General features: G+C 45.9%; 2 protein-coding genes across 4 annotated transcripts in view; one reads left to right on the forward strand and one right to left on the reverse strand.

Annotated features, from left to right (window-relative positions):
• LOC142783811 (transcription factor SUM-1-like) overlaps positions 1 to 26,963 on the reverse strand; it is a 204,221-nt gene that overhangs the window by 122,025 nt on the left and 55,233 nt on the right. The window lies entirely within an intron of this gene.
• Positions 1,116 to 13,176, forward strand: LOC142783812 (uncharacterized). 3 transcript variants are annotated; one of them, XM_075882421.1, is made up of 4 exons: positions 1,116 to 1,902; positions 7,126 to 7,188; positions 9,338 to 9,426; positions 12,828 to 13,176. In XM_075882421.1, exons 2-4 carry the CDS (start codon positions 7,185 to 7,187, stop codon positions 13,104 to 13,106), a joined length of 372 nt encoding a protein of 123 aa, XP_075738536.1. In that variant the 5' UTR covers positions 1,116 to 1,902; positions 7,126 to 7,184; the 3' UTR covers positions 13,107 to 13,176. The 3 variants fall into 3 exon arrangements, 2 of the variants coding, with proteins under 2 accessions (XP_075738536.1, XP_075738535.1); XM_075882420.1 differs by lacking the exon at positions 1,116 to 1,902 and having other exon boundaries at positions 6,846 to 7,188; XR_012888473.1 differs by lacking the exon at positions 1,116 to 1,902 and having other exon boundaries at positions 6,846 to 12,730; positions 12,828 to 12,953.

Consider the following 26,963-nt stretch of genomic DNA (forward strand, 5'->3'; position numbering starts at 1 on the left):
TCATAAATAAGAAGGGTGACAGTGGGCACGCCTGCCTAAGTCCACGTTTCACCACTGTGGGCTTGGATACCTGTTTTTCCCACTCTTTAACTACCTTGTTAGTTTTATAGATTTCCTTTAAACGATTAGTGACTCCATCTTTTACACCCAGTGTGTCTAGTATTCCCACAAGTCCTCTTGAACCACGCTATTGTACGCTCCCTTGAATTTCTGCAGGCCGGTAGGAAGCTTCACAGCACAGCGCCTGATCTTGTGAAACGGCGCAGCCATGCAGGCAGGGCATTCAATTCCCTCCCTATTTTTTGTATACTACTGTCCTTGTGTACATCGTAGAACACATAACAGTAATGATAGCAAACAGATGATTGATTCGGGTAGGCTTGGCGTTTTTATTTAAAATGGGACAAAGAGGAAGCTGCTGAAGCTCGTGCCTGTATACAGCTGCTTTATATGGAGATGAAACTTTAACGAAAAAAAAATGTAATGATAAACAGTAGGCTCATAACAAACAACATTTCTCTGAGGGTGCATGGAATATGTGTCCCATGCAAGGCTATGCATTGCAGTCCTTACTGCATTAATTATGTACACGTACTGCAGGGCATGCAAGTGTATGCAGACACACGCCGACGAAATGACATTTTTTGCTACATACAAACGTGCACCGCACCAAATAAGACGCACGTGTTTGTATAGTCAGGGAACACTCGTGAATATTGATGAAATCACATAGCTCGCTTACAGTATAAAACAAACACAATTGCGAACAATAAAATGCGACGCTGTTTAAAGAGGCGGACCCAGGTTACGAGGAGAATTATCAGTATGGCATACACACCACGTGTCAAGCTTTTGCAATATCTAAAGAGACTAAATATGGAAAGTTGCCTTTGTAAGTTAACATGACAGTACCAAATGGAGAAGCCACACGAGAGAACAATTCATCGTGGGCTAAAGAATGTGTTTTAAATATTATACACAGCTTTGCAAGATAATATCGACGAGTTTTACTCGTCTAGGTGTGGGAGGTGTAGGCCTGATAAAATGCGATGTTGCTTCAGAGCCTTTCTTTCGTAATATTGCAATTTTATTCAACTCTTTCAAACGCGGCACCATAAATTTCTACTGGGTGCTCGAACACGGCAAGCAGGTCGCGGAGCAAAATCTTTGTAACATTTTATTACCGAAACAGCGATACTAGCAATGCTTGAGCTGCACTTGCTGTTTTCTAAATTGTAACCTCCTCAATCTCATCACTGTGATCAGGAAACAGAGAGGAAAAATACAGCAGTAGTACGTAGAGAAATATTCAATTTCAAGCCCTTTAGCAATATCATCTAACAAATTGCCAGTTCACTGTTGAATTCTCGATGGAAACAAACAGCTGATCAGGGACGCAAGCTTGGCTTGGCACTGGCTTGGCCGTTCATACAGAGGCAAAAGCCGCTGCAGGAAACTGGATTGCGGATCGTATTGAGACAAAATAATTTATACATTTTTGTTTTCTTTGTTACATTTCTCTAATTGCTCTTGTGATGGCGTGGACCGCGCTTCGTGATCTCATGTACCGGCGCACTGTTTTTAAGTTTAGTATGGCGCACGATAATACATGATTGCGTGCTTTAATTTAAAAAGGTTCGCGAGTATGGCAGCAACACTGCAATGTCGGGAAGAGGCACGGGAAAGAGGATAGTATACTGTAGAACCAGTAGCAGCTGCATGCCCGGGTGGAGCGACTGATGCCCAGATGGAGGAACGTCAACCCGATGCCTTTTGTGTTGGCCGTTCTGGCAGTTCCGCCGACTTTATAGAAAGAGACGACCCCGTCGCTTGTCCTCTTCTCTTTTCCTTCGGGCATCAGCGACAACATTGACGGACGACGTGTTCGACTTCACCGTGCACGTGAGTATAGGTTGGTTTTTCATTCGAGTGAATTCTTGTTCAGATTTGCAACTTGTCGACTTCATCCTGATCACCTGTCACCGGCAATAAGTCACATACGTGTGATATTTAGGTGAAATCAATGATAATGCACATTTTCTGCTCCATTTGCGTGACTTAGCTACACCAGGACATGAGGTAAAGCCTTTGTCGCCTAACCACTAGCAGGCAAGATCGATCCCTCGCATCCTTCAGTTCACGAATCAACGCGCCTGCCTTAAAATTAGTAAGCTGCTCGCAAAGAAATCTTACCGAGGCAATTTTGTTTTCTGTGAACAATGCACCGTAGATTTGTCTTGAATAACAAAAAAAAACTTGAAAAATAAATGTCGCGACCTTTTAGAAAACGCCGTGTCTAAGAGCTAGATGCGGCATTTTGTAAAAGGCTCATTAAAATCAGTATGTTTTCGTAGTTTCTGCTTGAAATTATTATTGTCTATGAATTTCATGGCCCAATCTTTTGCTTTGGCTGAAAATCTTAGCGGCAAAAACTTTGTTCAGGGTCCCTTTAAGGGCAGGTGTAGATGCCATCATTTCAGTCGCAAATCTTTTTGCTAGTCGGTCGGCTGGTTAACAATAAGGGTACTAACTAGAGTTCCAGATTTCATCAGCAACACATCGTCATGGCTTCATCAGATGCTTCATTATATACATTCTATCCTCGTTTTTAAATATGTGTACCGTATGGTCCACTGTTACAGGAAACAAGCGAGCTCATGGACAGTGAGCCATGTGGTGCTAACTGGCAGCGAGGCTTGTGAATGGGACGCATGCGCATAGAATCGGGGTGCGCCCAGTTTTGTCTGCCATTTCTCCGCCTGTACGCATGACAGCATTGGAAAGCGTATCCGTATTTTAGCTGCGCAATTTATCTAGCCCAGTGCCTCCTGCTTCAGGGATTTCCTGTGAGCACAAAAAATGCGTGATTTTAATCATTGCTGCAGTGTTTTGCAAGTTGTCACCGTAAAGCACATCATATTTTTCGCATAATGCTCGCTGCAACTAGCAAGTTTCGATGACTCAAAATGCTGTTCAGGTCTGATGTAGCAAACATTTTAAGCTCGTCCTCGTGACCATGAAATATTGGTTCATTAAATAATGGAAGGCAGAGTTGGTATCAGTTGATTTACAGTGTGAAAATGAAAAGTGCGAAGGACCGTGCCTCGTAAGTAAGCCCCGAGAGCATGAGAAGAGAAGTAGCAGATGAGGATGCTCATGCGCTGCATTTACAAATCTCACCAGCACTAATGCTTGACAAACTGCTGGCCACGCACTAGCGTGTTCTTTCTGAAACAGGACTTTGGCCCTGTAAGCAAGTTCTTGAAGGGCATAAGTAAAATGTAGAATGGGCCCCCTAAATGCACCCATCCTTGAACCATTGGGCTTATGAATTAGTGCCCTTTTCAAAATACAACTATTCTGAGCTATAAATTGTGACAGAACAGTGCACGAAGTTTAAAAATGGGAAAAAAGTGTTTAAATGTCCCCTTTATACATAGTGTTCTTGTGATGTCACTTCTGCCATTGTCGCCCTCTCCCGCCATGCCCGGGTAACTCCCTGGGTACCTACGGCAGTTCACGTGCTGCAGTGCGGTTTGTTGGGGGTTCGTCGTCTGTTGCTGTGAACGATGTGGAAGCATTGTGGTTTTTTGTTGTCTTACTTTAACGAGCTCATTGGATTAGGAAGGCCTCGCTCGTTCACTCGATACAAGACCAGATAATCAAGATGTGCGACACATATACCAGCCACGGCGTACACCGGCTGCCCGCCACAACCTATGAGGGCCTATTATCTTGCTTTCACTACAAATTGCCTGGCCCAAAAACAAGTGAAAGCTCAAAGTCTCTCGAGCCGCAATTTTAAGAGTGGATGTGCGAAGCGCAGCTGCTCCCATCGAAAACTAGTCGTGCAGAGCTAGGCAAGTTTACAAGAGATATAATATTATGAATATATTGTCACGGCCTACGCCACCAAAGTAGCAATGCCCCCCCCCCCCCCCCTTCAAGTGTTTTAAACGGTGCTGATGTTGAGCTTGAGCCTCTGATTGATATGTGGGGTTTAACGTCCCAAAACCACTATATGATTATGAGAGACGCCGTAGTGGAGGGCTCCGGAAATTTTGACCACCTGGGGTTCTTTAACGTGCACCCAAATCTGAGCACACGGGCCTACAACATTTCCGCCTCCATCGGAATTGCAGCCGCCGCAGCCGGGATTCGAACCCGCGCCCTGCGGGTCAGCAGCCGAGTACCTTAGCCACTAGACCACCGCGGCGGGGCGAGCTTGAGCCTCTTTGATTGCAATTTGTGGAAATAGTCGAGGAAAATATTATACAAGGCAGATAGCGACTTTGCGTGGTGTGTGCCGCGGTAATGCCAGTCATCACTTTATTTTTCGCGTATGCTTTAACACACTTTTCACTTTGTATTTTGCTTTTGTTGTACGCTAATGTACAGTGGAGTCACTGAACATGATAGAGACCGTGTATAGAATTAATTGACTAATTAAAAAAAAACCTGACGCCCAACTTGAACCGATCGGCTATACTTCAAAGTGAACTAATATTGTTTCCCATTCTTTATAGTTTGTTTCAATGCAATGCCAAATCTCCGCGATCGCCATCACGATTTTAACTGCCTTCCTCGCCATCATGATTTTAACTGCGGACAAGTTTGTATGTACAGTATCTTGGTAAGCTATATCTGTTTGCAGGTAAATACTTGGCTATGGCACTTACCCGTAATGAAGTTGCACCTAAGATGCAAATATTGCAGTTTCTTCAAGTAGCTTTTGTTAATCTGCACCAGCCAAATACGCTGGTACTTTTAGAAAAATCGGAATGTGCGTTCTCAATTTCAGGTTATAACTTTCAGCGAAGAAACACCCTAAGCTCTGCTCCCTCTGCGTGGACTACTAAATCAACTTGCCTCACTAGCAGCTCATAATTTCTCAAACTTGCATCGTGAGGCAAAACTAAACGGGTGCAAGCACGAGGAGACAACATGGCAGTTCTAGGCGATAGATTCGGTTGGTGCCCGGGCATGTTGGTGGCGCATTTGGGAAGTGACGAAAAGGCGCTGCGAGATGCACGTGCACACTTTGTATAGTTGCTGTATTGGACAGCAAACTTTTTTTCTTATCTGAGCAGTTTTACCAAAGGAAGGTTCATCATATGGCGTGATAAATGAAGCGAATCCACAGGTTGAACCACATCATAGCCTCGCTGTGCTTTTGTACTTTTTTAGCTCGCAAAATTTATTTGTACATATAAGTGACAACTTGCCAGTAATAAGGCAGCACTTGTTTCTTTACCATATGATCATATCCGGTGTGCTGCTGCCTCAATATTTCAAATTCTAAGCATTTACACCATTGTATGCTAACTTTTCCTTCAAAGTGAGACAAGCCACATGTGTATCGTAGATCAAGAAGCATGCCAGTTTTACGTACTTGCAAGGTAAAGATCAGAAATGCACAGTTGATCAAAAATACTAGTTTAATGGTGCATCTACATAGCAGAGCACCTGTGGCACCTCCGGAAGAAGATAATGCCACATATGTTACAAGAGATAATTAAAAAAGACAGGGGACGTGCCGTGAACTAATCGAAACAAAAATAAAATTGCACGTGGCAGCGAGCGAAGGCGGCAAGGGGGGGGGGGGGGGGGAGCCCGTGGGACTTCAGCGGATGAACGTAAGGTGTGTGTTTAATATGTGGAAGAAAAAAAAAATTCAAAATTTTGGCGACTGAAATGAGGGTCACTCAGTGAGTGCGCTCATGACGAGAGTAAACACGGTTATTATTTTTTTTTTCAAATCTCTTTTGAAAGCCACAAAAAATCTGTATGTGGTGCAGCCTAACAGAAGGTCCGTGAAAGCAAATTATGAATTCGTCGTTGTTCAAAGGTCTTTTTTTTTTTCATGCGCACCATCCTCGCCGCGGTGGTCTAGTGGCTAAGGTACTCGGCTGCTGGCCCGCAGGGCGCTGGTTCGAATGCCGGCTGCGGGGGCTGCATTTCCGATGGAGGCGGGAATGTTGTAGGCCCATGTGCTCAGATTTAGGTGCACGTTAAAGAACCCCAGGTGGTCTAAATTTCCGGAGCCCTCCACTATGGCGTATATAATAATCATATAGTGGTTTTGGGACGTTAAACCACACATATCAATCAATCAATCATGCGCACCATAAATAGTGCTCAAAATTTAATTGCATATGTTGTTTTCATCCTCGCTGTATTCCGAGCTGTTTATGATGTAAAAAAAAAAGTAGCACGCTGAAGTGGTGCTGCTTTTGGGCAACAGTTGAAAATGGCGGGGTGCATGAATGCGGAATACTGCCGCTTACACTCAAATCACTCTTGTGGTCACCTCCCACTGTTTGCAGCATGTGTTGTGTATACACAGCTGCATATTTCCTAGCTAGAAAAATTTGATTTTAGGTGTTTCACGCCGTTTTCCATGTAACTATTCCACAATTGCACACACTGATTAGCAGGCTTTCAATTGCGCTGAAGGACACAGGTGCCATAAAATTCATAGTCGATTCTTTCAAAAAACCGTATGTAAAGGCTGAAGCTTCATGCGTACATACACACACACATACCATATTTTTTTTTGTACTTTATGAAAGCTGCGAAGGTCTCATGTGCCTACAAGCGTAACCTGTCTTATTTATTCTCCATCACCGCAAAAGTTTTGTGAGTTTCAAATAAAAGTACTTTGCGCATGGCCACTTTTGGGTAATTTTTTTGTGTAGGTGTTATTTGAGCAGCCTACAGTGTTTACTTTATAAGCCTGTATGTATATGTTGCATTATAAGGATGCAGAATGTGTGTAGCTGTACAATATAGATGAAGTGTAAAAATTAAGTGCGTCTATTGTAGTGTTCTTGCAACAAATCTTACCCCCGAATTCTAGAACGTCCCTCCACTCAATGCTTCACCTTCACTTGAGATGGCTGATGGGAGCGCCGTCTCTAAGCAGAGAAAATTGCTGCATGTCAGCAATAATCTGCTGTGATTCTCCAGTAGCGCAGCGTCGCTTTCAAACGAGCAGCGGCACAGTGTTCAACTCTGTCAAGTGAAGGGTGAAAGTCGAGTCGGGGAGCGTTTATGAATATGGGGGTTAGTTTTGTTGTCTTGTCAACCTGCCATTAACAATGGATTTATGCTACTTTGCTCTAGCTGTACAGTGCTCTCCAAGGCTCAAGGAGGCACCGCACGGGGAAGGCTCGGAGCAAACCATGCGTGAGTTTCCTTTCATTGTTACACTATGCACGTATTAAGTGATAGACTTTAATGTATGCTATTTGTATTGTGCAAGTTTTTGGGGACATACAACTACCAACACTTATATGTTCTGACGAAAATCACGCAAGAATGAGAGAAGCTTGTGCAAAAATTATGCAAGAGTGTAAGAAGCTTTTGCAGAAGTCTGAAATGAAGTTTTGAAATTTTGTGGTAATGTGTCATTGTACAGTGGTCAACAGTCTTGCTCAGCATGCTTGACTGCAGGGCTCCCGGCTGCACAGGCGCATCTACGGAGTGCTTGATGCATGATGGGCCAAATGTCAGCCTGCACACTGGTGCCTCTTATCCCCGTTTGTCTGTTACATCAGTGTCTCTTGTAAAGGGGATCAACTGTGCTACCTTTTTTCTTTCGAATGTAATGAGTTCTTTTTCCAGATTATTGTTGTTTTAAGGTAGAGCCTCACATTTCTATCAAATACTGAAGATTCTATTTTTCCTTCTAGATGCTATGAAGTCACTCCTTGTGTTACAATAGAGTGAACACTGTTATGAGAAAAGCTACTTTATGGAGTTAACTCACTCCATATTGACTTAACACACAGAATTGGTGAAAACTACACTCCATTCCAGCTGCATTAGGAATAATATTCATTTGCATACTTCTGTTTCTTTTGTTTGTTTGTTGGCTGGAGGTTTGGAGTATAGGGTGGCCAGAGGGCACTGTGTAGTCTTTCTTCATCTTCCCAATTTTGTGAACATCAATTGATAGCCGTATGGGAAGCAGCCAGCATGCTGAAACAGCGGTGCAAGCATGCAAGATGTTCACCATTGCATGCAGTCAGTTGCTGTGAGCAACCTACTGCATACAATTAACTGCGAGTGGTGAACTAACGCTGCACTATGTGTGCCTCCTGGAAAGCTGCAATGGTAAAGTGCCACAATCGTATAGTAACATGGATAACATCGCAATTTGTTTGTTGAATAATTTTGCAACAGAATCAATGGAGTTTTGGATAAATTTGTGTATCTGCCTGGTTCATCAAAGCTACAGAGTCAAATGCGGTATATACTCGCGTATTATGTGTACTTTTTTTGTCAATCCGGTCATGTGCGAAGCTAGTAGGAATCGCTGGCCTAAAAGCTCAACTGGGAATATATGTTGAAGGCGCTGTCACGGCTGTCTCAAAGCGGATTGTCATTTGTTTGCTAAGCCTGTTCAAATGCCCCCATTTTCTTGAAGTTCTTCCGAACAGTGCTCACAAAAACCAGTTCCCACGACAGGGTTATACCAGAGAACATAAGTACTCTCCAATAATTGTCGGGAACCGAACGTAAAGTAAGATGCAGACAAGGAAGCGCGATGCCAACACAGTGCTGTGTGTGTCGCCCTTCATGTGTGTGTGTGTCCATTCCTTGTCCCAGTCTTCTATTGCGTTGTGTTCCCTCCGATATCTAACCAACACACCCAAGCTTCTATGCTAAGTCTTATTCAACGCACTCTTCTGCTGGCTCCCATACTGAATATTGCATGTCGAAGAACTCCACGCTGATGTGCTTAGCGGTAGCACGGTTTCAGTTTTCTTCGGTAAGCTTTATAACAGCAATCTGCCTCGTATATAATTATTGTAGCCTATCACAAGAAACGGTAAAAACGCAATGGCCAGATGGCGAAACCGAAAAAAAAAATGAGTGCGAAAACCTGCCTCATCTAGTTGATGTGACAGGTCCTTGCACGCGTTCAACATATGTGCTGTGTCTCGGGAATACATTCCTGCCGTGGAAGAGGTGGGAAGATAGGAGGCAAACCTTTAGGCATTTCGGACTACACATAAACAGGTTTCAGTTTTCAAGTTCGATATTCTAGGGAAAGCATAAAAGTTCATGGAAGAAGGGACCTTGCACTCAGTCAATTTTGTGTAAGACTGCACTCGCCTGCTCGACAAGAGATGTGCCTGACCAGAGCATCATGAAGTCAAATGTGTCTGTGTGTGTGCTGGCAAGGTGGCTCGGGCTGGTTGGGGAGAGCAAAGTATGCGAGCAAAACGTTTCTTGTAGTAAAGCAGGCTGGCTAATTATACTGGTGAGCAAATTATGTGAGGATGCAAATTGTGCGAGTAAATATGGTATGTACTCTTGTATGTTTCAGCTCTATTGCTACGGATCCTGCGGATCCAACTTGGCATCCGGCAGCAACAGAGAGAGGTTCTGCAGGAGATGCGACAGCTGAAGCACAAGGTACGGCTCTTGTCCGTGCCTCAGCACGCCCAGCCAGCACAGCGCCCCTCTGACCTTCCCCGGCTGCCTGCTGGTACAATTGGAGAAGTGGAGGCAGCAGAGGCAGCTGTGCAGAGTAAAGCTGTGGCTGCGGCTTTGGTGTATATTTCTTGATTTTTAATATGCCTATGTAACATGCAGAAATTTAGTACTGCTTTAAGATACTTTGTTTCGGGAAACAAACTAGTCAGGTTATCTCATGAGCCACTGTACTACAGTCGAATATGAATAATTCGTACTCAAAGAGGCCAGAAAATTTGTTCAAATTAAAAGAAGTTCAAAATAATGAAAGTTACCGTAATTACTTGAATCTAACACGCACCTTTTTTCCGGTTAAGAGAGTTCATAAATTGCATGTGCGTTAGAATCGAGTACAAACAAAAAAAAAGAATATGGTCATTCTATTGCCATCGTCACTTACAATATGGCCGCCCCCTACGTGCGTCGGCATGGCGCGTCGGTCATTTCTGCCTATGTGTTTCCTATGCGTGGCACTTCATACGTGTGCTGAGGAGTTCGTCATCTTGTAGTACATTAGCATCGACGGCATGGTAGGGCCGACTCCAAAAACTCGACCAGTGCACCACAATGCTGCTTCTAAAAGAAAAGTCGTCGCGTGTGCCGGAACGGACAGAAATCGGGCCGCATCGCGGTCATTCGGAGTTCTCGAAACGTGCGTGCGGGACTGGCGGAAACAAAAGCAGAATATTGTCGACAGCAAAGATTCACGCAAAGGCTTCAGTGGACCACAGCAGGGTCGGTTTCCACAAATTGAAGAGCTGCTCGGCGAGTATGTGATTAAGCAGTGAGCGGCACAGAGGCCCGTGACGACAGAACTGCTCCAAGTGCAGGCTATGCAGTTAGCCTTAGAAAAAGGGCTAATGCAGAGCCATTTTAAAGCGAGCAGGTGCTGGCTAACGAACTTTATGAAGAGAAAAGGCTTTTCCCTCCGAAGGCGAACGGGCATATGCCGGAAGTTGCCGGAGGAGTACGAAGAAAAGCTTCAGTCTTCAGAGGTTCCTGAACAACGGCTACCTGCTTGGGCAAATCGGGAATGCCGATCACACGCCTCTTTACTTCGACATGCGTGGCACCACAACCGTCTAGGAGAAGGGGGCGAAGCAAGTTTGTGTACTGACATCAGGCCACGGTAAAACTAGAGTGACAGCAATGCTCTGTTGCACGTCAGATAGGCATAAGCTTCCCCCGTACTTCATATTTAAACGGAAGACGCTCTCAAAAAGAGTCGTTTTCGCGAGTGGTGTGATCAAGCGGGCCAACGAGAAAAAAGGGTGCGCGTTGCAACCGATGTCTTAGTTTTTTTTTTTTTTTTTGTCGTGGAAACCGGGCGCGCGTTACAATCGAGGGCGCGGTAGAATAGAGTAAATACGGTAAACGAGCGGAGGGCTCACCATGCAGTGATGCATGTGCATGGAGAAGTTTTATTCACAAATCACAGGACATCCGTCATTAATTAAAGTAGTCAATACATGTCTGTACACGTTGGCCTTGCAACGAGTCAACAAGTTTTGCGTGCAGTTTGCAAAGCATTTGTACTTTGGCTTCAGTATTCTCCTGGCAAAAGAAGTTACGCGCGGCAATGTCCAGTGCTGACACTCTTCGAAGACAACTGTGTTTCCACTGTTACCATCTGCGCTGCAGCCGGAGCGTGGCCAGCACTTGATGAGAATGGAGGAGCGTCTCCACCTGGAGAAAAGCAGATCGGCATTCAAGAGAGAAACACTGCGCGGCAGCTTTTTTTTTTTTTCTCTCTTCATGCACGGTGTTGAAAGGAGAAGAGTCTCTACATAGCAGGAACGAAAAACAGGGAAGCGTGACACCGGCACGTTGCAGATCGGCATGAGAGAGCCAACTCTCTGCGACATCTTTTTTTCCCCTCTTTCTCTTCATGCACAGTGTTAAGAGGTGAAGGGTCTCTACGTGGCAGGGACGGAAAAAGCCGAAGCGGGGCACAGGAATGTCGCAGATTGGCATTTGGCAAACATTCCACCGCAGTCTTTTCTTTCCTTTTCTTCATTTTCTTCTTCAAGCACAGCGATGAGGTGTCTGAAGTGCCACCGCATGATTGGGCGGCGTGCTGAGAGCATTTTCGGAGCGCGGTATAGCTTTGATAGGACCACAGCGTCAGTTCGAATTATGTGTGTTGGAATTAATGAGATTCGACTGTATTTACTATAGTCTGTGAAGTCCGAGTGAACTGTCCTAAGCTAGCAGACGATGTAGGCGGCATCGTGTGTTTGATGGGCAGTGACTAGCAATAACCTGCTTAAAACAGACATTCAGCAATTTTGTTCATTTATCACCCTATTTCGTGTCCGCTGCGGCTCTCTCTACTTTGAGCTACAGTTCACCCTGCTTTGTGTTAGCCGATTTCTTACTTTTTTAAAAATCTAACATGCACCCAATTTCGCAGTGTGAAGAAAAATGCACCTTTGTTTATTGTGATGAGATTTCTATAGCGACATGCCTCTTTGTTGGCTATCACAGAAAAATATAAACAGCAAATGGTGCGACCATCTAGTGCGACCTTTATTTTTCTATCAGTTTCATCTATGACCAAGATTTGGTCGCTCTAAGGTTGCCTCTTAGTACGCCTTGATCATGTTCATTTATCTTGTTGTTCTCTGCTTACAATGCATTGATTAAAAACATGTCCAAGCTTCTTTTTGAATTCCACATATTTTATCGATTTTCACCTGTAGAAGCTACTCCTGGTCAACATTCAGGCGAAGACATTGTAACCTCGAAGAAACGTGTATTGGAATTTGAGCACTGAACAAAGTAATTATACTATTTCATAGCTAGAATCAATATTTATTAAGGGTTATAACAGTGTTGTATTTGATTTCATAACAGCGAAACTGCATTCAGAGAAGGACTCTGAAAGGTTCTCACACTGAGTGTGAGAGGGCTGATGTGATAACCATTTTAGGTCAAGTGAGTTGAAGTTAGCGTAAAAAAACAATGAAATGTTGTGATGCCCGAAAATTCATGTTGTTGTTTTCAGTGTCCTCTTGCAGATTTTTATCATGAAAACATTTCGATGTGCTGTTGCGTTTACCCCATCTATGCTTCTTGCATTTTTTTACAGCGCAAGCACCTCCTGCAGATTGGGGGACGTGGCCTCCGAGAAATTGGTGTGAATGTCATGAAGGCTGTATTGGCACATGACGTGCAAGTGCTGTACAGCCTTCATGGCAGAAAAGGGCCTTTGTGAACCTGAGGCTCTGTAGATTAGTGACAGGTTAGACTTGTTCATTGTTTTATGTGTGTGTACCCTTGTGTATTCTCTGTACTGCAGTGGTTCATGTGTACTATGGTATTTCTGTTCTTGTATGCAGATGTCATCTGCCAAAAAGCAGGGTGCGACCAAGCGGAGGCCCTCAACTTTATTAAGAGGTGACTGCCAGGGTCTGGTGATCGCTGTGGGGGCAGGAAGCGGCGCTTCAGAGAAGCATTTGTTGTGGAGCAGCCCGATGATCCCCACTCTCAGTGTGCAGATTATCGGCTGCTCGCGGCAGCTGGCTTCCTGCCCAGCCACAGCAGCCAGGGCCTTGACAGCACCACTGTCACTGTGCCCCCAACGCAACCTGACCTGCAGTAGAGCGGGCCTTTTTTAGTTGTGTATATATATTTTTCAATGTATACATTTTTTGTTGTACCAAATAAATAAAAAAAACAAAGAATAAATAGTCTGCAGACTGTCGGTGGTGCACTGTTCGGCTAGCTTATGCTGATTCGGAAGCACCATCACCATGTTTTAGTTACAAAAAAATGCTCTAAACTATGAATATTCTCGATTACCATGTGGGGGACATATGTGGGGATTGCAAGTGGGGCACATACGCTTTCAACATTTACTTCCTAACGACTTTTTTTGATCTACTGTACCAAATACCAGTACCAAATAAAGCACTCGCTATTGCAAAAGATAAATTGGTAAAAAAATAAACTACACTTCTAGTGTTAGCAAAGGGAATGAGGTATAAAAGATGAAATAGATCGAGTAACTGCTTTCAGTTCTCGGCATTCAATTTTCTGTTGCCCCAAGTATACAGGGCTGCACAGCTACAAGAGCGGGTCATCGAGGCATATTGTTCAAATCTTCCGGTAAGAAAAATTCCCTACTAATAATGGTTACATAATGGCAAGCCAATCAGTAGCCAATATTCGTCGTGCAGGAAACATTGGTGTAATAACGGCATTTGATTGGCTGCAATGTGGCCCTGGATTGGTCCAATGTCGGTCGTACATCCGTAGCCAATATTCGTCGTGCAGCAAACATCGGCGTAAAAATGGCATGTGATTGGCTGAAATATGGCCCAATGTTGGCCGAACATTGACAGCTTTGTCGGCAATACGATGGGCCTTCGTCGGCCCAATGTTGGTTGCATACTGGCTAAAACATCGGCAAAACGTCGGCCCATCATTGGCTTGAACGTCGGCCCGACATTGGAAGAAGTTGCACTTCCGACGTCGGCCCGACGTCGGTGCCGATGTTAGCCGATGTTGGTCCAAGATTGGTCCAACGGCGGCGTGCTGCCTGGGAGGAAACGTGATATTACTTGGTTAAGAAGCAAATGACACAAAGATAGCCCTCCCAACTTAACACGCCGAAACAAGTTCGTTATAGATGTTCGCTCCCATGTAGAGGTCCAGATGAACCTGGCAAATACCCTGTGGATTTTATGAATGTTTTTACGCGTACAACTAAGTCCTTGTAGAAGGTACATAATTATAGCAGCCAGAACCACGTTACATACACCTGACCGAGAGAAAATTGATAAGCCACGACCACCCCATCCTTCGGCTGTCGCGCGCAGTTCCTCAGCCTTTTCAAGCCAGAACGCTTCACTGTCCTAATACCTGTCCACTAGTACCCCTAGGTACCAGCTACGTGTCGTGCGCCACTGAATATTTCCAAAGGAACTGGGCGTGAGGTCCCAATTACCATGCCATAAACCAATGATTTTCTTTGTTCATTAGACTTCCACTCGTGTCACAAAACCTTTCAGTAATTTATAAATAACGAAGTGACACTCTCTATCAACAGCAAAAAAAGGCAATATCGTCGGCGTATACCAAAACACGCACTTCACATGACTGCAATCTGAAACCATTATTCCCTACGTGGTGAATCACTTTCTGGCACAGTGGTTATAAAAATAGAACAAAAATCAAAGAACTTAAAGGACACCCCTGGTGCACGGAGGAAAGTACTTGTATGCGCTGTGAGAGTTCTCCATTTACAATTAAATTTGTGGTTGAACTTTTGTATGCCAATCTAATACATATGATCGCACCAAGATCAACGTACTCAGCTAGTTTGAAGAGTAAATTTTGTGGAACCATGTCGAAAGCCTTGACTAGATCATTTCGTAACATGACAACTTTCAGAAGTGCGGTGTCACAATACTCCAAAATGCTTCTGGCGATATTGAATATTCATGAATATGCTCCTACGCTTGATGCTGCAAGCCTGATGTGGCCTGACCAACTTGTGTATAGCTCCTTGCAATCTCCTAGCCAGAACTTTCATAAACGCCTTATAATCTACGTTTGTTGGCGTGATTGGCCTGTATCCTGTGACTTCGCGAAAATAATGTTGCTCTTTTCCTTTAAAAATCAGCACAGTGTGCCCACAATTATATGATGGAGGCAGAGTTCCTCGATCTAAAGACTGAAAAAACCTCATGCAATGCTGTGGTCATGTTCTCCTTGAACGTCTTGTAAAAGGTGGTAATAATTCCATCCGCACCGGGCAATCTGCCCATGCCAAGATCATTGAAGCCTTCTCAATATCCCCTATACTAATAGACATTTCTAATAAATTTATGCCTTCGGGATCAAGTGTTGGCATTTTTCTTAATAACTCATCTACAAAAACCGGCTCCTTTGACTCACGATAAGCAAACAATTCTTGATAGTAGCTTTCAAAAGGTTTCATGATATTATGTTCTCCAATACTTTACCATTCAATTCTATTACTCGTATGTCGTGAGCTCGAGCGTATGCCTTTTCATCTGACAAGGCTCGCTTTGTCGGGCCTTCACCCACGAGGTTTCTCTCAGCTCTTGCGCATATAATTACCCCTACATAATTATCCTCTTCAAGACGTTCAATTGTGTTTTTGACAACCTGAAGTTGATGAGTAAATAAGCCAGCGTTTTCTGCTTCAATTTTCACCAAATTATTTAGCTTCGCCCGGTGCTCGCGTTCCTGTTTTCGAGCATGATACTGCATGTGGCAACCACACTCTTTTGCCTCATTTTCATCATTTGCTTAAATAATTCCTATCTTTCCGGCGCACTCCTTTTTGCGTTTTTGAAAAACAATTCTTCATTTCCTTCTTTGTCTTATCAGCAAACCCTTAACGCGTTTATCTAAGCATTCAGTTTCCATGTTTCCAAACAAGCTTTTCGTTGCACTTCCGACCTATCTCAAACCAGACACTAAGCAATCATCACTGAAGGAAAGAGCATAAATATCGTAGCTCCGCCATCTAAGAAAAAAAACATAAGCTCGATCTAGTCGTGCGTGACTAGAGCCTTGAAAATGTGTGAAGTGTTGGCGACTCCCTCCCTTCTCAGCAGATTCTCAGCAGGGGCAGACACCAAGAGGCTAGTGTGAAGGACGGAGAGCCTTAAAGTGAAGGAACTCATGGAAATTTGTGTGGAACTTGGCCTAACTTCGAGCCATGCGAAACGAAAGCAAGCGATCATTGAGAATATTCAGGATGAAAAAGTGACTGCTGAGGAATTCGATGAAGCCTGGGCGGATATCAAAGCACGCCGCGAGGAGGCTGAGGGAGGAGAAGTTCGCGAACGCGTTGAAGCTGTAAAGCGAGAAGTTCGCGAACGTGAATAAGCAGAAAGGCGCGAACGTCGCGAGCGTGAGGAGGCCGAAATACAGGAGCCCCTCGAGTTCAAAAAAAATACAAGTGGCAACCCTACAGTGTTCGCAGGCGCCTAGCGTAGCTTCTGCAACGGTCCAGGTTAGCGGTCATAGAATTAGGGACCAACTGCCACTATTCGTAGTAGCCGAGGACATGACGAAGTATCTCGTCTATTTAAACACGTCTGTGAGCGGAATGCTTTGGAGCGGTCTGTTTGGGAGCACAACCTGTTAGCTCTGCTTCCCGCGTGTCCGACGTCATAATTTGCTTATCGAGGCAAGCGTTTAAGAGATATGACGAGGTTAAGGAAGTGCTTTGAGACGGTATAAGTTTTCACCCGAGGCTTTCCGACAAAGGTTCCGGTATGCAAAAAAGGGGAATGAGTCACACGTTGACTTCGCGTTTCGTTTTATAGCCGATTTAATTTAATGGTTCAAGGGCGAAGATGTTGATGACGATCGCGATGAGTTGGTAGAATTGATTGCATTAGAACAATTCTACCGCAGCATCGAGGATGATGTCAAGCTTTTGGTGCAGGACAAGCTTGGCGAAGTGCAGCTAAAAAATGCAGCAGAGTTAGCTGAGAAGTAATATACTCGCCGAAAGTTTCATAGTAGGGCAGTGCGCGTTGAAAAGTGTGAAAGGAAAAAGAGCTTTTCAAAAAAACCTGACAAACGCAAACACACTCAGCACCATATACTCAAAAAGGGCCCGCATCCTACGAAAGACACTGTAAGGGAAGGACAAACAGAAGCGCTTAAATCGAGTGAGGCTCCTAAACAGTGCACTGACACTGCATGTACGTTTGAGCCACGGAAGCCACTAATCTGCTACAGCTACAAAATGCAAGGGCACATTGCGATCAGCTGTAAACAAATCTTTGCTTTCGCAACAATCCGAGAATCGGAAAAGAACATGCGGTTGTTAGAGCCATATCTGCAGGAAATTAGTCAATGAGAAAACGCGTCGAGCACTTCGAGCCTCAGCGTAAACCATGGATGTTGTCCATCATTTGTATGTGTTTCTGGAAAGTTTTACATGAGAGTGCGCGTGGATCAGGTAAGTCGCCAAGGAGCAGAGCGCTTGCTTCCCAAACGCTACGGTTGTCATTGAAGGCCTGTTCGGTAAGCTTCGCACCGAAGCAGCTGTGTCTGCCACGCTTCTCGATCGTTTTCCTTTTTTTTCGAATAACTCTGAGGAGCTTCTCAAAGAGCAAGGTAAATCCTTCGTCTCCAACTTAGCGTACATGGCCCTCACGTCATCGCAAGCCTGGAAGCTTTGGCAGGAACTTGATCTTGTTCAATGTAGTGAAACACTGCCTGCAAAAGCGGTCGAGATGCGTGACCTTGGCGGCGAGGTGAGTGTGCGTCGGACAGGAAATTTTCCGCATGGATAACTCGAGCAGTCACTCGAGCCGCCCGTGGCGGAAGCCGTCTCTGTCGGCGGAGGAAACGACATGGCGCCATTGAGTCAGAGCGAGAGGGGTGCAACGCTGTTGTCTGTAGCGGAGAGTTGGAGTGAGCTGTAGACGGTTGATTGAGAAACGCTCATTCGAGAGCAGTGTGAGGACATCTCGAATAAAGCGCTAATAAAAAGCGTAAAAATGGAACAAAGAAAAAGAATGTTTCCTTTTTTTTAGAAGGCAGGGCTCCTGTATCGGAGCTACACAATTGTGCAAGTTCGCAAGTATGCGAAGCTCTTGGTCTCACAAAAGTATTGTTGCCAACTATTGAAACGGGCGCATGAAAACGGGTGGGCAGGACATCTCGGCATGAAGAAGACCAGGGCTGGAGTTTTCCTTGAGTTTTATCGGCCGAAATGCTGGAAGGATATCGAAAACATTGTACGCTCTTGAGACACTGTTAGAGAGCGGGGAAATCCGCGGACAAATGGGAGTCACCCATGAATCTCGTGCCAATTATTACAGAAACATTTTGGCGCTTAGTAATTGATATCGTCGGGTCATTGCCAGTGCCAAGGCAAGGTTGTCGGTAAATCCTGACGGCTTCTCTGTAGCCAGAAAATTTGCAGAAGTTATACCAGTTAAGAAGCTCAATTCCCCTCATGTCGTCGATGCTCTGTTCTGTTTATTCGCGCGCGTCAAATTTCCGCCTGAAGTACAATGCGGCAATGGTAGTGCTTCACCAGCTGCCTTATTTCTGCCTTTTTGGATAAGTGGGGAATAAAAGTATTGCACAGTTTAATCCAGCACCCGCAATCTAATCTTGTAGAGCGTATACGTTCCCTTCTGACACGGATACAGAAAGTTTTTTGCTACAAGCACAAATGCGACTTGGAAGCGTGCGTTCCTCCCGCCATGTATGTTCGCTTTGAGATCACCTCATGAGAGCACAGACTTTAGCCCTGCCGAGCTTGCGTATGGCTGGAGTTTGAGAAAACCATTGCGAATCCTACGTAAGTCCTGGGAGGGATTCGATGAGGACCCTAATGTAGTTGCATATGCTTTCGGCCTTCTTCAGAGGCTTGGAAAAACGAAGGACTTTGTAAAAAGCCACATGAAGGCTGCACAAGTGTTGTGAAAGGAGTACTACGACAAATCAGCGAAGAAACCCACCTTTGAAGTGGGTAGAGAGGTAATGTTGCGGCGGCCGTTCGAAAAGAACATGCTTGAAGTTCATTGGGAAGGGTCTGCCAAAGTAATATTGAAGCTTTCTGATGCCAATGATGAAGTGAAGTTAAGAAAGCAGCTAAAGAAAATTTACCAAAGTAACTTGATGAAACCATATGTTCAAGGCCAAGTGGTCGTAAGCCTCCTTTGGAATGCTTCATCAAAAAAAGAAGCAGAAATTTGGACTTATAGTGATGTAATCAAAAGGGGATCAGATGTAATCTTGGAGCACTTGAACGTAGGGCCTAGGTTAAGTGAAGTCTAGAAGGAGGACTTAGGAGGATTGTTTCCAAGAATAAAGACGTGTTTTTGGACTGCCCGGGAAACACGACGGTGATTAAACACGATATCGAGCTAACTTGTGAGGAGCCAATCTGTAGCAAGCCGTATCGATGTTCCCCTGTGCAAAAGCAGATCATGAAAGAGAATATCGATGAAATTCTGGATTCGGGAGTGATAGTACCAGGTGAGAGTGACTGTACATCCCCTCTAATATTGGTTTAAGTGCCGGGAAAGTATTTGAGGCCATGCGTCAATTAGCGTTGTCTTAACGCCATAACTCGAGACCAAACTTACCCGGCACGAAATCTAGAGGAGATGGTAGGAACTTGACACAGTCTAGTTATATTTCCACGTTAGACCTCGTGTAAGGGTATTGGCAAGTCTCCCTTACTGAGTGCGCTAGCCGCTATGCCGCATTCGCCATTCGGAACTTAAGCTGAGCTTTGGATTAAAAAATGGACTCTTTTGTTTTTCAAGGTAAATTGGCCGCGTTTTAATGGCCTGTAAGAGTTCGCTCTGCCTTATCTTGACGATGGAGCCATCTTCACAAATAGCTGAGAAGAACTTGTAAAGCATTTACGAGCGTGCTCAACAGGTTGAAATAAGCTGGTCTTAACGAGAAACCGACTAAATGTCACCTAGGGGGCGGCGAGGTGTCTTACCTGGGACACGCTGTGGGGTGTTGCCGCGGTAGAGAGAAAGAAGTAAACGTTTATTTTGAAACAGTGCCCCGAGCAATGCCCGGTGTCATCCTGAGGTGGGAGGGCTCCTTAGTCCAGGAACCCTCTGGCTTCTACTGCCCTCTTGGCCCTGGCGATGAGTTGTTGTTTCTCTTCCAGGTCCTCGAGGGCGAGGTTCGCCTCCCACGTTTCGGTTAGGTCTTCGTTCGTCCGTCCTGCTTCGTTATCAGTCGTGTGTTGTTGCAGATTACGTCTGGCAATACACTGGCATGCAAGAAGCAAGTGCGCCACGTTGTTCGGTACGTTGCAAAGCGGGCACATAGAGCTATGTCTCGTTGGGTAGAGATGGTGCATTAGGGCCCCATGTGTGTATGTGCTGCTTTGCAGGTGTCTCAGTATTACGCTTTCCTCTTTTGTCAGTTTTGGGTGTGGTGGAGGGTATACTCGTCGCTCTAGCCTGTAATGCTGGAGTAACGACGAGTAGGCGTTTCGAACAACTTCCGTCTCTTCAACGATCGGTCGAATGTCCTGTGGGCAAGGGGGCAGCCCGGCTGACATGCTCGCGGGCAGTGGCGTGGGCCGCTTCGTTTTCCTGCAGACCCTCGTGTCCTGGAACCCATAATATACAAGTGTATTGGAGTGGAGTGCTTCGCCGTTTAAAAATTTTTGATGGCATTGGCTGAGATACACCCCTTAGCCAAATCCCTGCAGGCGGCTTGTGAGTCAGTGAAAATCACCGCGGCGTCTGTACATGTTGTGGTTGCTAGAGCGATTGCCGATTCTTCTGCGGCGTCTGAATTGAGTGCGCTGACCGTGGCTGACGCTAATTCTCGGCCTTGAGAATCGACGACGCTGACAGCGTACGCGTTTCTATGCGGATACTTGGCCGCGTCAGTGTAGCGGGCGTCCGGGTCTTGCTTGAACTTTTGTCGAATAGCGTTAGCTCTAGCCTTGCGTCTAATTTTGTGGAAAGTAGGATGCATGTTGCGTGGAATAGGTGCGATGAACAGCGACTCTCTAATGTACAGCAGGATGCGCTTTTTCCGGTCTGCATCGGCGATAAACATGTCGCTGTAGTTGAGGTACCGGAGCACCGATCTTCCCGTGGGCGTCAGCTTGAGCCTCTCCAGCTGACTGTTCCTATGCGCTTCGATGAGCTCTTGCCACATATTGTGGACGCCCATCTTTAGGAGACGTGTGGTAGAGGCCATTGGCGGAAGTCCCAGGGCTACATTAGTGGCCTTTCTTATCATGATATTAAGTTTTTCAATTTCAGCGGTTTTAAAATTCAGGTACGGCGTGCCGTACGTAATGCGGCTGGTGAACAGAGCTTGCATTATACGTAGCGTGTCGTGCTCTTTGAGTCCGTTTCGTTGATTCGCGATCCTCTTGACGAGGTTCGTGAGTTGTGATGGTGTCCGTTGGAGTCTCGGTATGGTGGCAGCTCCCGTTCCATCCTTGTAGATATGAACTCCAAGCACTCGCAAGGCCTCGACTTTTGCAATTAAGGTCCTTTCAGCGTTACGCTAGGGTCGGGCTCGTCGTATAGAGGGGGTCTGCCTCTTGTTCTCGCTTTGAGGACGAGGTGCTCGGATTTCTCGGGGGCACAGCAGAGACCACAGTTTCGGAGATACCATTTGATGGCATCTACGGCAGTTTGTATGGAGGTCTGTCGTCTCCCAGTGTTCAAAGCCCTGGACCAGAGCATGATGTCATCAGCGTAGATCGCGTGCCGTAAATCAGGTATTTTGTCGAAAATTTTCGGCAGATTTATTATAGCCACATTGAAAAGTAACGGCGAGATGACCGAACCCGGCGGCGTTCCTTTTTTCGGTAGTTGGAAGCTTTTGCTGCGGATGTTGCATGTGCCCACAGTTGCCGTATGGTCTGGCAGAAAGTTTTTGATATACGTGTAGGTTTTAATACCGCAGCCAACGCCTTCGAGGTTGTTGAGGATGGCGTCGTGGCTGAAGTTATCGAAGGCCGCCTTGACGTCAACTCCGAGTATGGAGTACTTTCTTCGATGGGTGAGGTGATCAAAGAGGTCTTCTTTGAGTAGTAAGAGCACGTCGTGCGTCGAAAGATGCTGCCTGAAGCCAAACATAGTGTCCGGTAGGTGTCCACTATCTTCCAGGTGCTGGGTTAAGCGGTCGTGCACCATGTGTTCGAACACCTTTCCCACACACGAGGTGAGAGAAATAGGGCGTAGGTTCTCGATGCCGACTGGTTTGTTAGGCTTAGGAATCAAGGTGATTTCCGAGTGCTTCCATACCGCAGGTAGCTCTCCTTTCTCCCAGCAGTCGTTGTAATATCGGAGAAGAGCCATGGTGGCCTGGTGCGGTAGGTTGCGTAAGTGCTTGTTGACAATCATGTCTATTCCGGGGCTGGTATTTCTTGTCAACTCCGTTAGGGCTGTGTGCAGTTGAGCCAGGCTGAAGGGCTGGTCGAGTTCAGTGTTTGGTGCGCCAGCGTACTCTTTTATGTGAATTGAAGGCCTAGTGGGTGCATCCCCACAGAGCTTCTTTTGTAATTCTTCTAGGTGGTGTTCTTCTGTACCGGCGTAGTTTCGAATAAGCCTCTGAAGGTGCTGCTTCTGTGCTGCTTTGGAGGGTTGCGTGGCTAGAAGTGTGCGTAGCAGATGCCAGGTCTTCTTGGTGCTCAGAGTCCCCTGCAGCTTGTCACAGAAAGCGTGCAAGTTATGCCTGGCCAATTGGTTCGCATATTCTTGAGCTTGCTCGGTGAGGAGAAAAATGCGTTTCCGTAACTTTCTGTTTAGTTTTTGCCGCTTACACCGTTTTAGAAGTCCTCTTCTAGCCTCCCGAAGGTGGAGATGTGCGTCGTCAGCGGGTGTATTGACGTCAAGCTGTATATTCTCAGTGTAGCCTTTGGCTATTTTGAGCACATTCTTAAACCAGTCTTCAATGTCGATTATGGTGGTTTCAACGTCGAGGTCATTCCTACAGGATTGCCATTGCGTTAACCACGCTATTCCAGTCTAAGTCTGTTTACGAGTGTGCGCTACGAAGAGTTGGATGATGGGATGATCACTACCTAAAGTTTCCGATAGCGCACTCCACTCTGCCCTAGTGACGTTCGCCGTAAATGTAGATCTGGATTTGTATCCCTGGAGACGCTGTTCCTGATTCTCGTCTTCTGAAGAGGGTCGTTCGACAGGGTTAGTCTGTGATGTTTAGCAGTATCGTGCACCCTAGAACCTTTCCTCGTGGTGATATGATAGCCCCAAGCTGTGTGAGAGGCGTTAAAATCTCCAATTATGATCTGGTGGCCATTCGTGCGCTTCCTGATTTCTAGTAAGAAGTGATCGAAGTCCGGTAGTTGGTCTCGTGGGGGGCTGTATATACTGGTTATGAAAATACCTTGCTGCGTCTTTCGTTCCGGCAGAATCTCTATTAGGGTATGTTCTATCTGAGTGTCCTTGATTTCGTATTTTTGCGTTGAAACTGCTTTCTTGACAAGTATGGCAGTGCGTTGGGTTTGTGCGCAGGTCGTGTACGCTTGCAGTCGTGCGTTCTGCACGTTGGTTTCCTGAAGTGCAATGATGTCTGGTTAGTTAAGCTTGATGAATTCTTGTAGGCTTGCGTGTCGAGGGCGGTATGACCGACAGTTCCACTGCCATATGCGTAAAGTTGAATGCTGGTTCTTATACTTATGGTTAGGGACTGCCATCTTCGATCGATTCTACGTCACGCCTGCCATCGCGACTCGGCGAGACTGAGCGAGAGGCATTGTGACTGTTCGCTCGTGCCTTCTTCCGAGTCATTTGGCGTCGGTTGTTCAAGCTGTCGAACTGTGCCATGGGTACGTAAGTTTTCTTCACGTGCGCGATGAAATTGTTGACTTGCGCAGCAATCCCATCGATTTTGGCATTAGGCGTAGTGATCTTGTGTTCAAACAATAAGGCTGTTTTTCCTATTGCAGACTGGACAATCTTTTCCATCGTGGCGTGCATGTTATTAATGAAAGATTTTTTGAATATCGTGCACCTTGCGTTCACTAGGGCTTGGACGCCTACCTTGGTCAGCGTCGTTGCCGGCTCTGGGCTTAAGTTTGCTTGTTCTTGATATTGTTGTTCTGCATTGTCGAAATGTCCTTGCTGATGCGTGCACTTTTCAAGTAGTTTGTCAATTAGCTCTTGTTGTCGTTTTTTTACTCTGAAGAAGTTTATTTATGAGACTTTGTTGGCTTTGCAGTTGGCTGTGCTGATTCTGGAGCTTTTTTTGCTGGTTTTTCAGTCTATGTTTGAGAACCTGTATGGATGAGGTGTCCGACTTCGAGGAGCTTAAGCTGCTGCTGTCGTTAGATCCACTTGCCATGATAGTTTAACGGAACGCGAGCGCGTGCGAGAGCGGGAGCGCGAACTGGAACGCAGTATTGATTTGGATCTGCTGCGCGTAGAGACGGAACGCGTGCGAGAGTGAGAGCGCGAACTCGAACGCAATATTGGCTTGGAACTGCTGCGCGTGAAGACGCGGCTCTCATTGTCACTGTTAGAGGTAGCGGCCGATATGCTAACCTCAGGGACCTCTTCTCCGCTGGCGTTCCAGTTGTTGTCTATTTCTTGAAGCCAGTTGAGGCGCTGTTGCCTTACGTTGAAGGGTGGTGGACTTGGCTTTAGTCTCCTTTTGCATTCTTTACTTGCTGTTTCGTGTCCTTCCCCGCAGATCTTGCAGATAGGTGCACATTCATGTCCCAGCGTTTGTCCGGCCTTGCCACATTTATAGCAGAAATCCGGCATAGGTTTCAGACAGACGTCCTGGTGGTGACCCGTATTGCCACAATCTCGGCAATACTGCACTGACTTACGATATGGTCTGCAGCGGAAGTCTTCGCTCTGGAAAATTATGTAGTAGGGAACGTGCGGTCCTCCAAAAGAAGACGACTGCCGCGGTTGATTGACCTAGCATTCGGGCGTGAAGAACTGTGTACCTTGCCGGTGCGCGAATTCCAGCCATGAAATCGGCGGTGCTCGTACCGGGTATCAAGCCACTGATGACGCCTCTGGAGACATCATCCGGTGTTCTGATGTTGCCGTTCACCATGTAGAACTTTCCTTCAAGCTGTATTTTCTGGATGCTTACCAGCTTCTTGGCGTCTTCTTTGGCGGTGGTGCTTGCGATGATTAGATTTTTCATTCTCTGGACTTGTACGCGTACCTTGTCTATAAAGTCTTGCTGTGATAGTCCACTCACTCTGCCGATGGCATGCGTGACAGCGACGGTGTTCCATTTGGCGAGGTCAAGACTTGCTTGCGGGCGTAAGACGGTCTTAAAGTCATCGAGCGGCAGAGGAGGCATCTTGGGCCTGTGTTGTTTCTGCGTTGGTGATGACTTTAGCGTCTGCTCATTGATAAGTGGCTGCTCTGTGGGTTGGTTGGCCGGTGTCTTTGGATTGGCGACAGCCTTCTTGTTTTTCTTATTTCTCCTGATCCAAGCGCTTTCTGTCGCAATTGTTCTGCCACTGCCAGAGTCATAGGTCCATGAATTTTCTGTTGTTTTGTTTGCCTCCACTGGGTCAGTTTGCATTGTATTTTCATCGTCTTGCTGGTTTCTTTACATTTCGCTTGCTGCGGCTGCATCTCGGCTCATTCTTAGCTTTTCGCCACGGTGAGCGCGAGCGCTCGTGCCCGTCAGGAACGCCTGAGCGCGTTGTGCACGCGCCGCGCAGCTTTGCTCAGGAACGAACCTAAGGTTAGGCTTAATAAACTGGACGCACGCTTGTCGGGAATTAAGTCCTATATCTTGAGACAGGATGCACTCACCCAAAAGAAGCTAGTGTCCGCCGATTCCTCGTGTCTTGGCGGCTGAGGCTGTGAAACTCTTGGGTTCGTCACTGGCCTTGTTTCGGGTCAAAAGCACGAAAAGTAGGAGCCCATGCGAGACGCGTCTAGTCTATACGGCCCACTAGTGGTGGCTCCCTGGCCGGCGTAGAATTTCAGAAATTAAGGCAGCCGCCATCATGAACTATTCCCGGCCAACCACAAAATCTCAAATAAGGGTATTCTTGAGCCTAGCTGATACTATCACCATTACGTGCAAAACTACTCTAGCATTGTCAGCCCTCTAACTGACGCACTTTGAAAGTCCGAGCCGGTTGAAGTACTGTAGGACTCAGAAAAAGAAAATGCGTTTTTTAAGCTGAAACAATCCCTAAGCGAAAAGCCCGTTCTCATGGTATCCGATTTTTCTAAGGGCTTTGTCGTTCAATTTGACGCGAATGATCGTGGCATGGGAGCTATATTGTGTCAGGAAGGCAGCGCTGGTAACGAAAGGCCAGCTTTGTATTTAAGTCAAAAACTGAGCTGCAGGGAAGAGGCACACAGTACCACTGAAAAGGACAGCGCTTGCCTTGTGTGGGCCGTCCAAAAGCTAGCCTGTTATGTCTCCGGTTGAAGGTTTGTGGTCGAAACGAACCACTGTCCCCTCACTTGGTTCAAGAAAATGTCTCCTAAAAATTGGCCGGTTACTGAGGTGGAGAACGACACTCCAACTGCACAACTTAGACGTTCCCTACAAAAAAGGTTAGCTAAACACTAATGCAGATGCATTGAGCCGTGCGTTTTAGTTGTATATTCTTCACCTTTCAGTCATTTTCTGGCGAGTCGGGGCAAAATTTTGTCCCCATCACGGCCTTAGCTCAGCGCTTCCGTCCAAAGTAATCTCAAGGGGCCAACATTGTGTTATTCTCTGTTTCATTACATTGTTACATGTGTAAAAACTCACTTCTCATTTTAATGGTCATGTAACCCACATGTGCCTCTTGATGCAGAGAGAACAAAATTCCGATATACACGTAGCTAGGTAAATGTTGTACAATATTTTGTCTGGTGTTCTGTCGAGAAATCGAGGGCACTTGCTTCTGTCTTGTGTTGTCTGTTGTCGAACCGTTCTTGACAAGTTGCAGGACCATTGACAAGTGCTGAAACCAAAAATCGTCAGAAGAGACGAGTGAAGCTGGCCGACAAGTTTTTGCG

This window comes from Rhipicephalus microplus, unplaced genomic scaffold (assembly GCF_043290135.1).
Source record: "Rhipicephalus microplus isolate Deutch F79 unplaced genomic scaffold, USDA_Rmic scaffold_12, whole genome shotgun sequence".
Taxonomy (NCBI): Eukaryota; Metazoa; Arthropoda; class Arachnida; order Ixodida; family Ixodidae; genus Rhipicephalus; species Rhipicephalus microplus.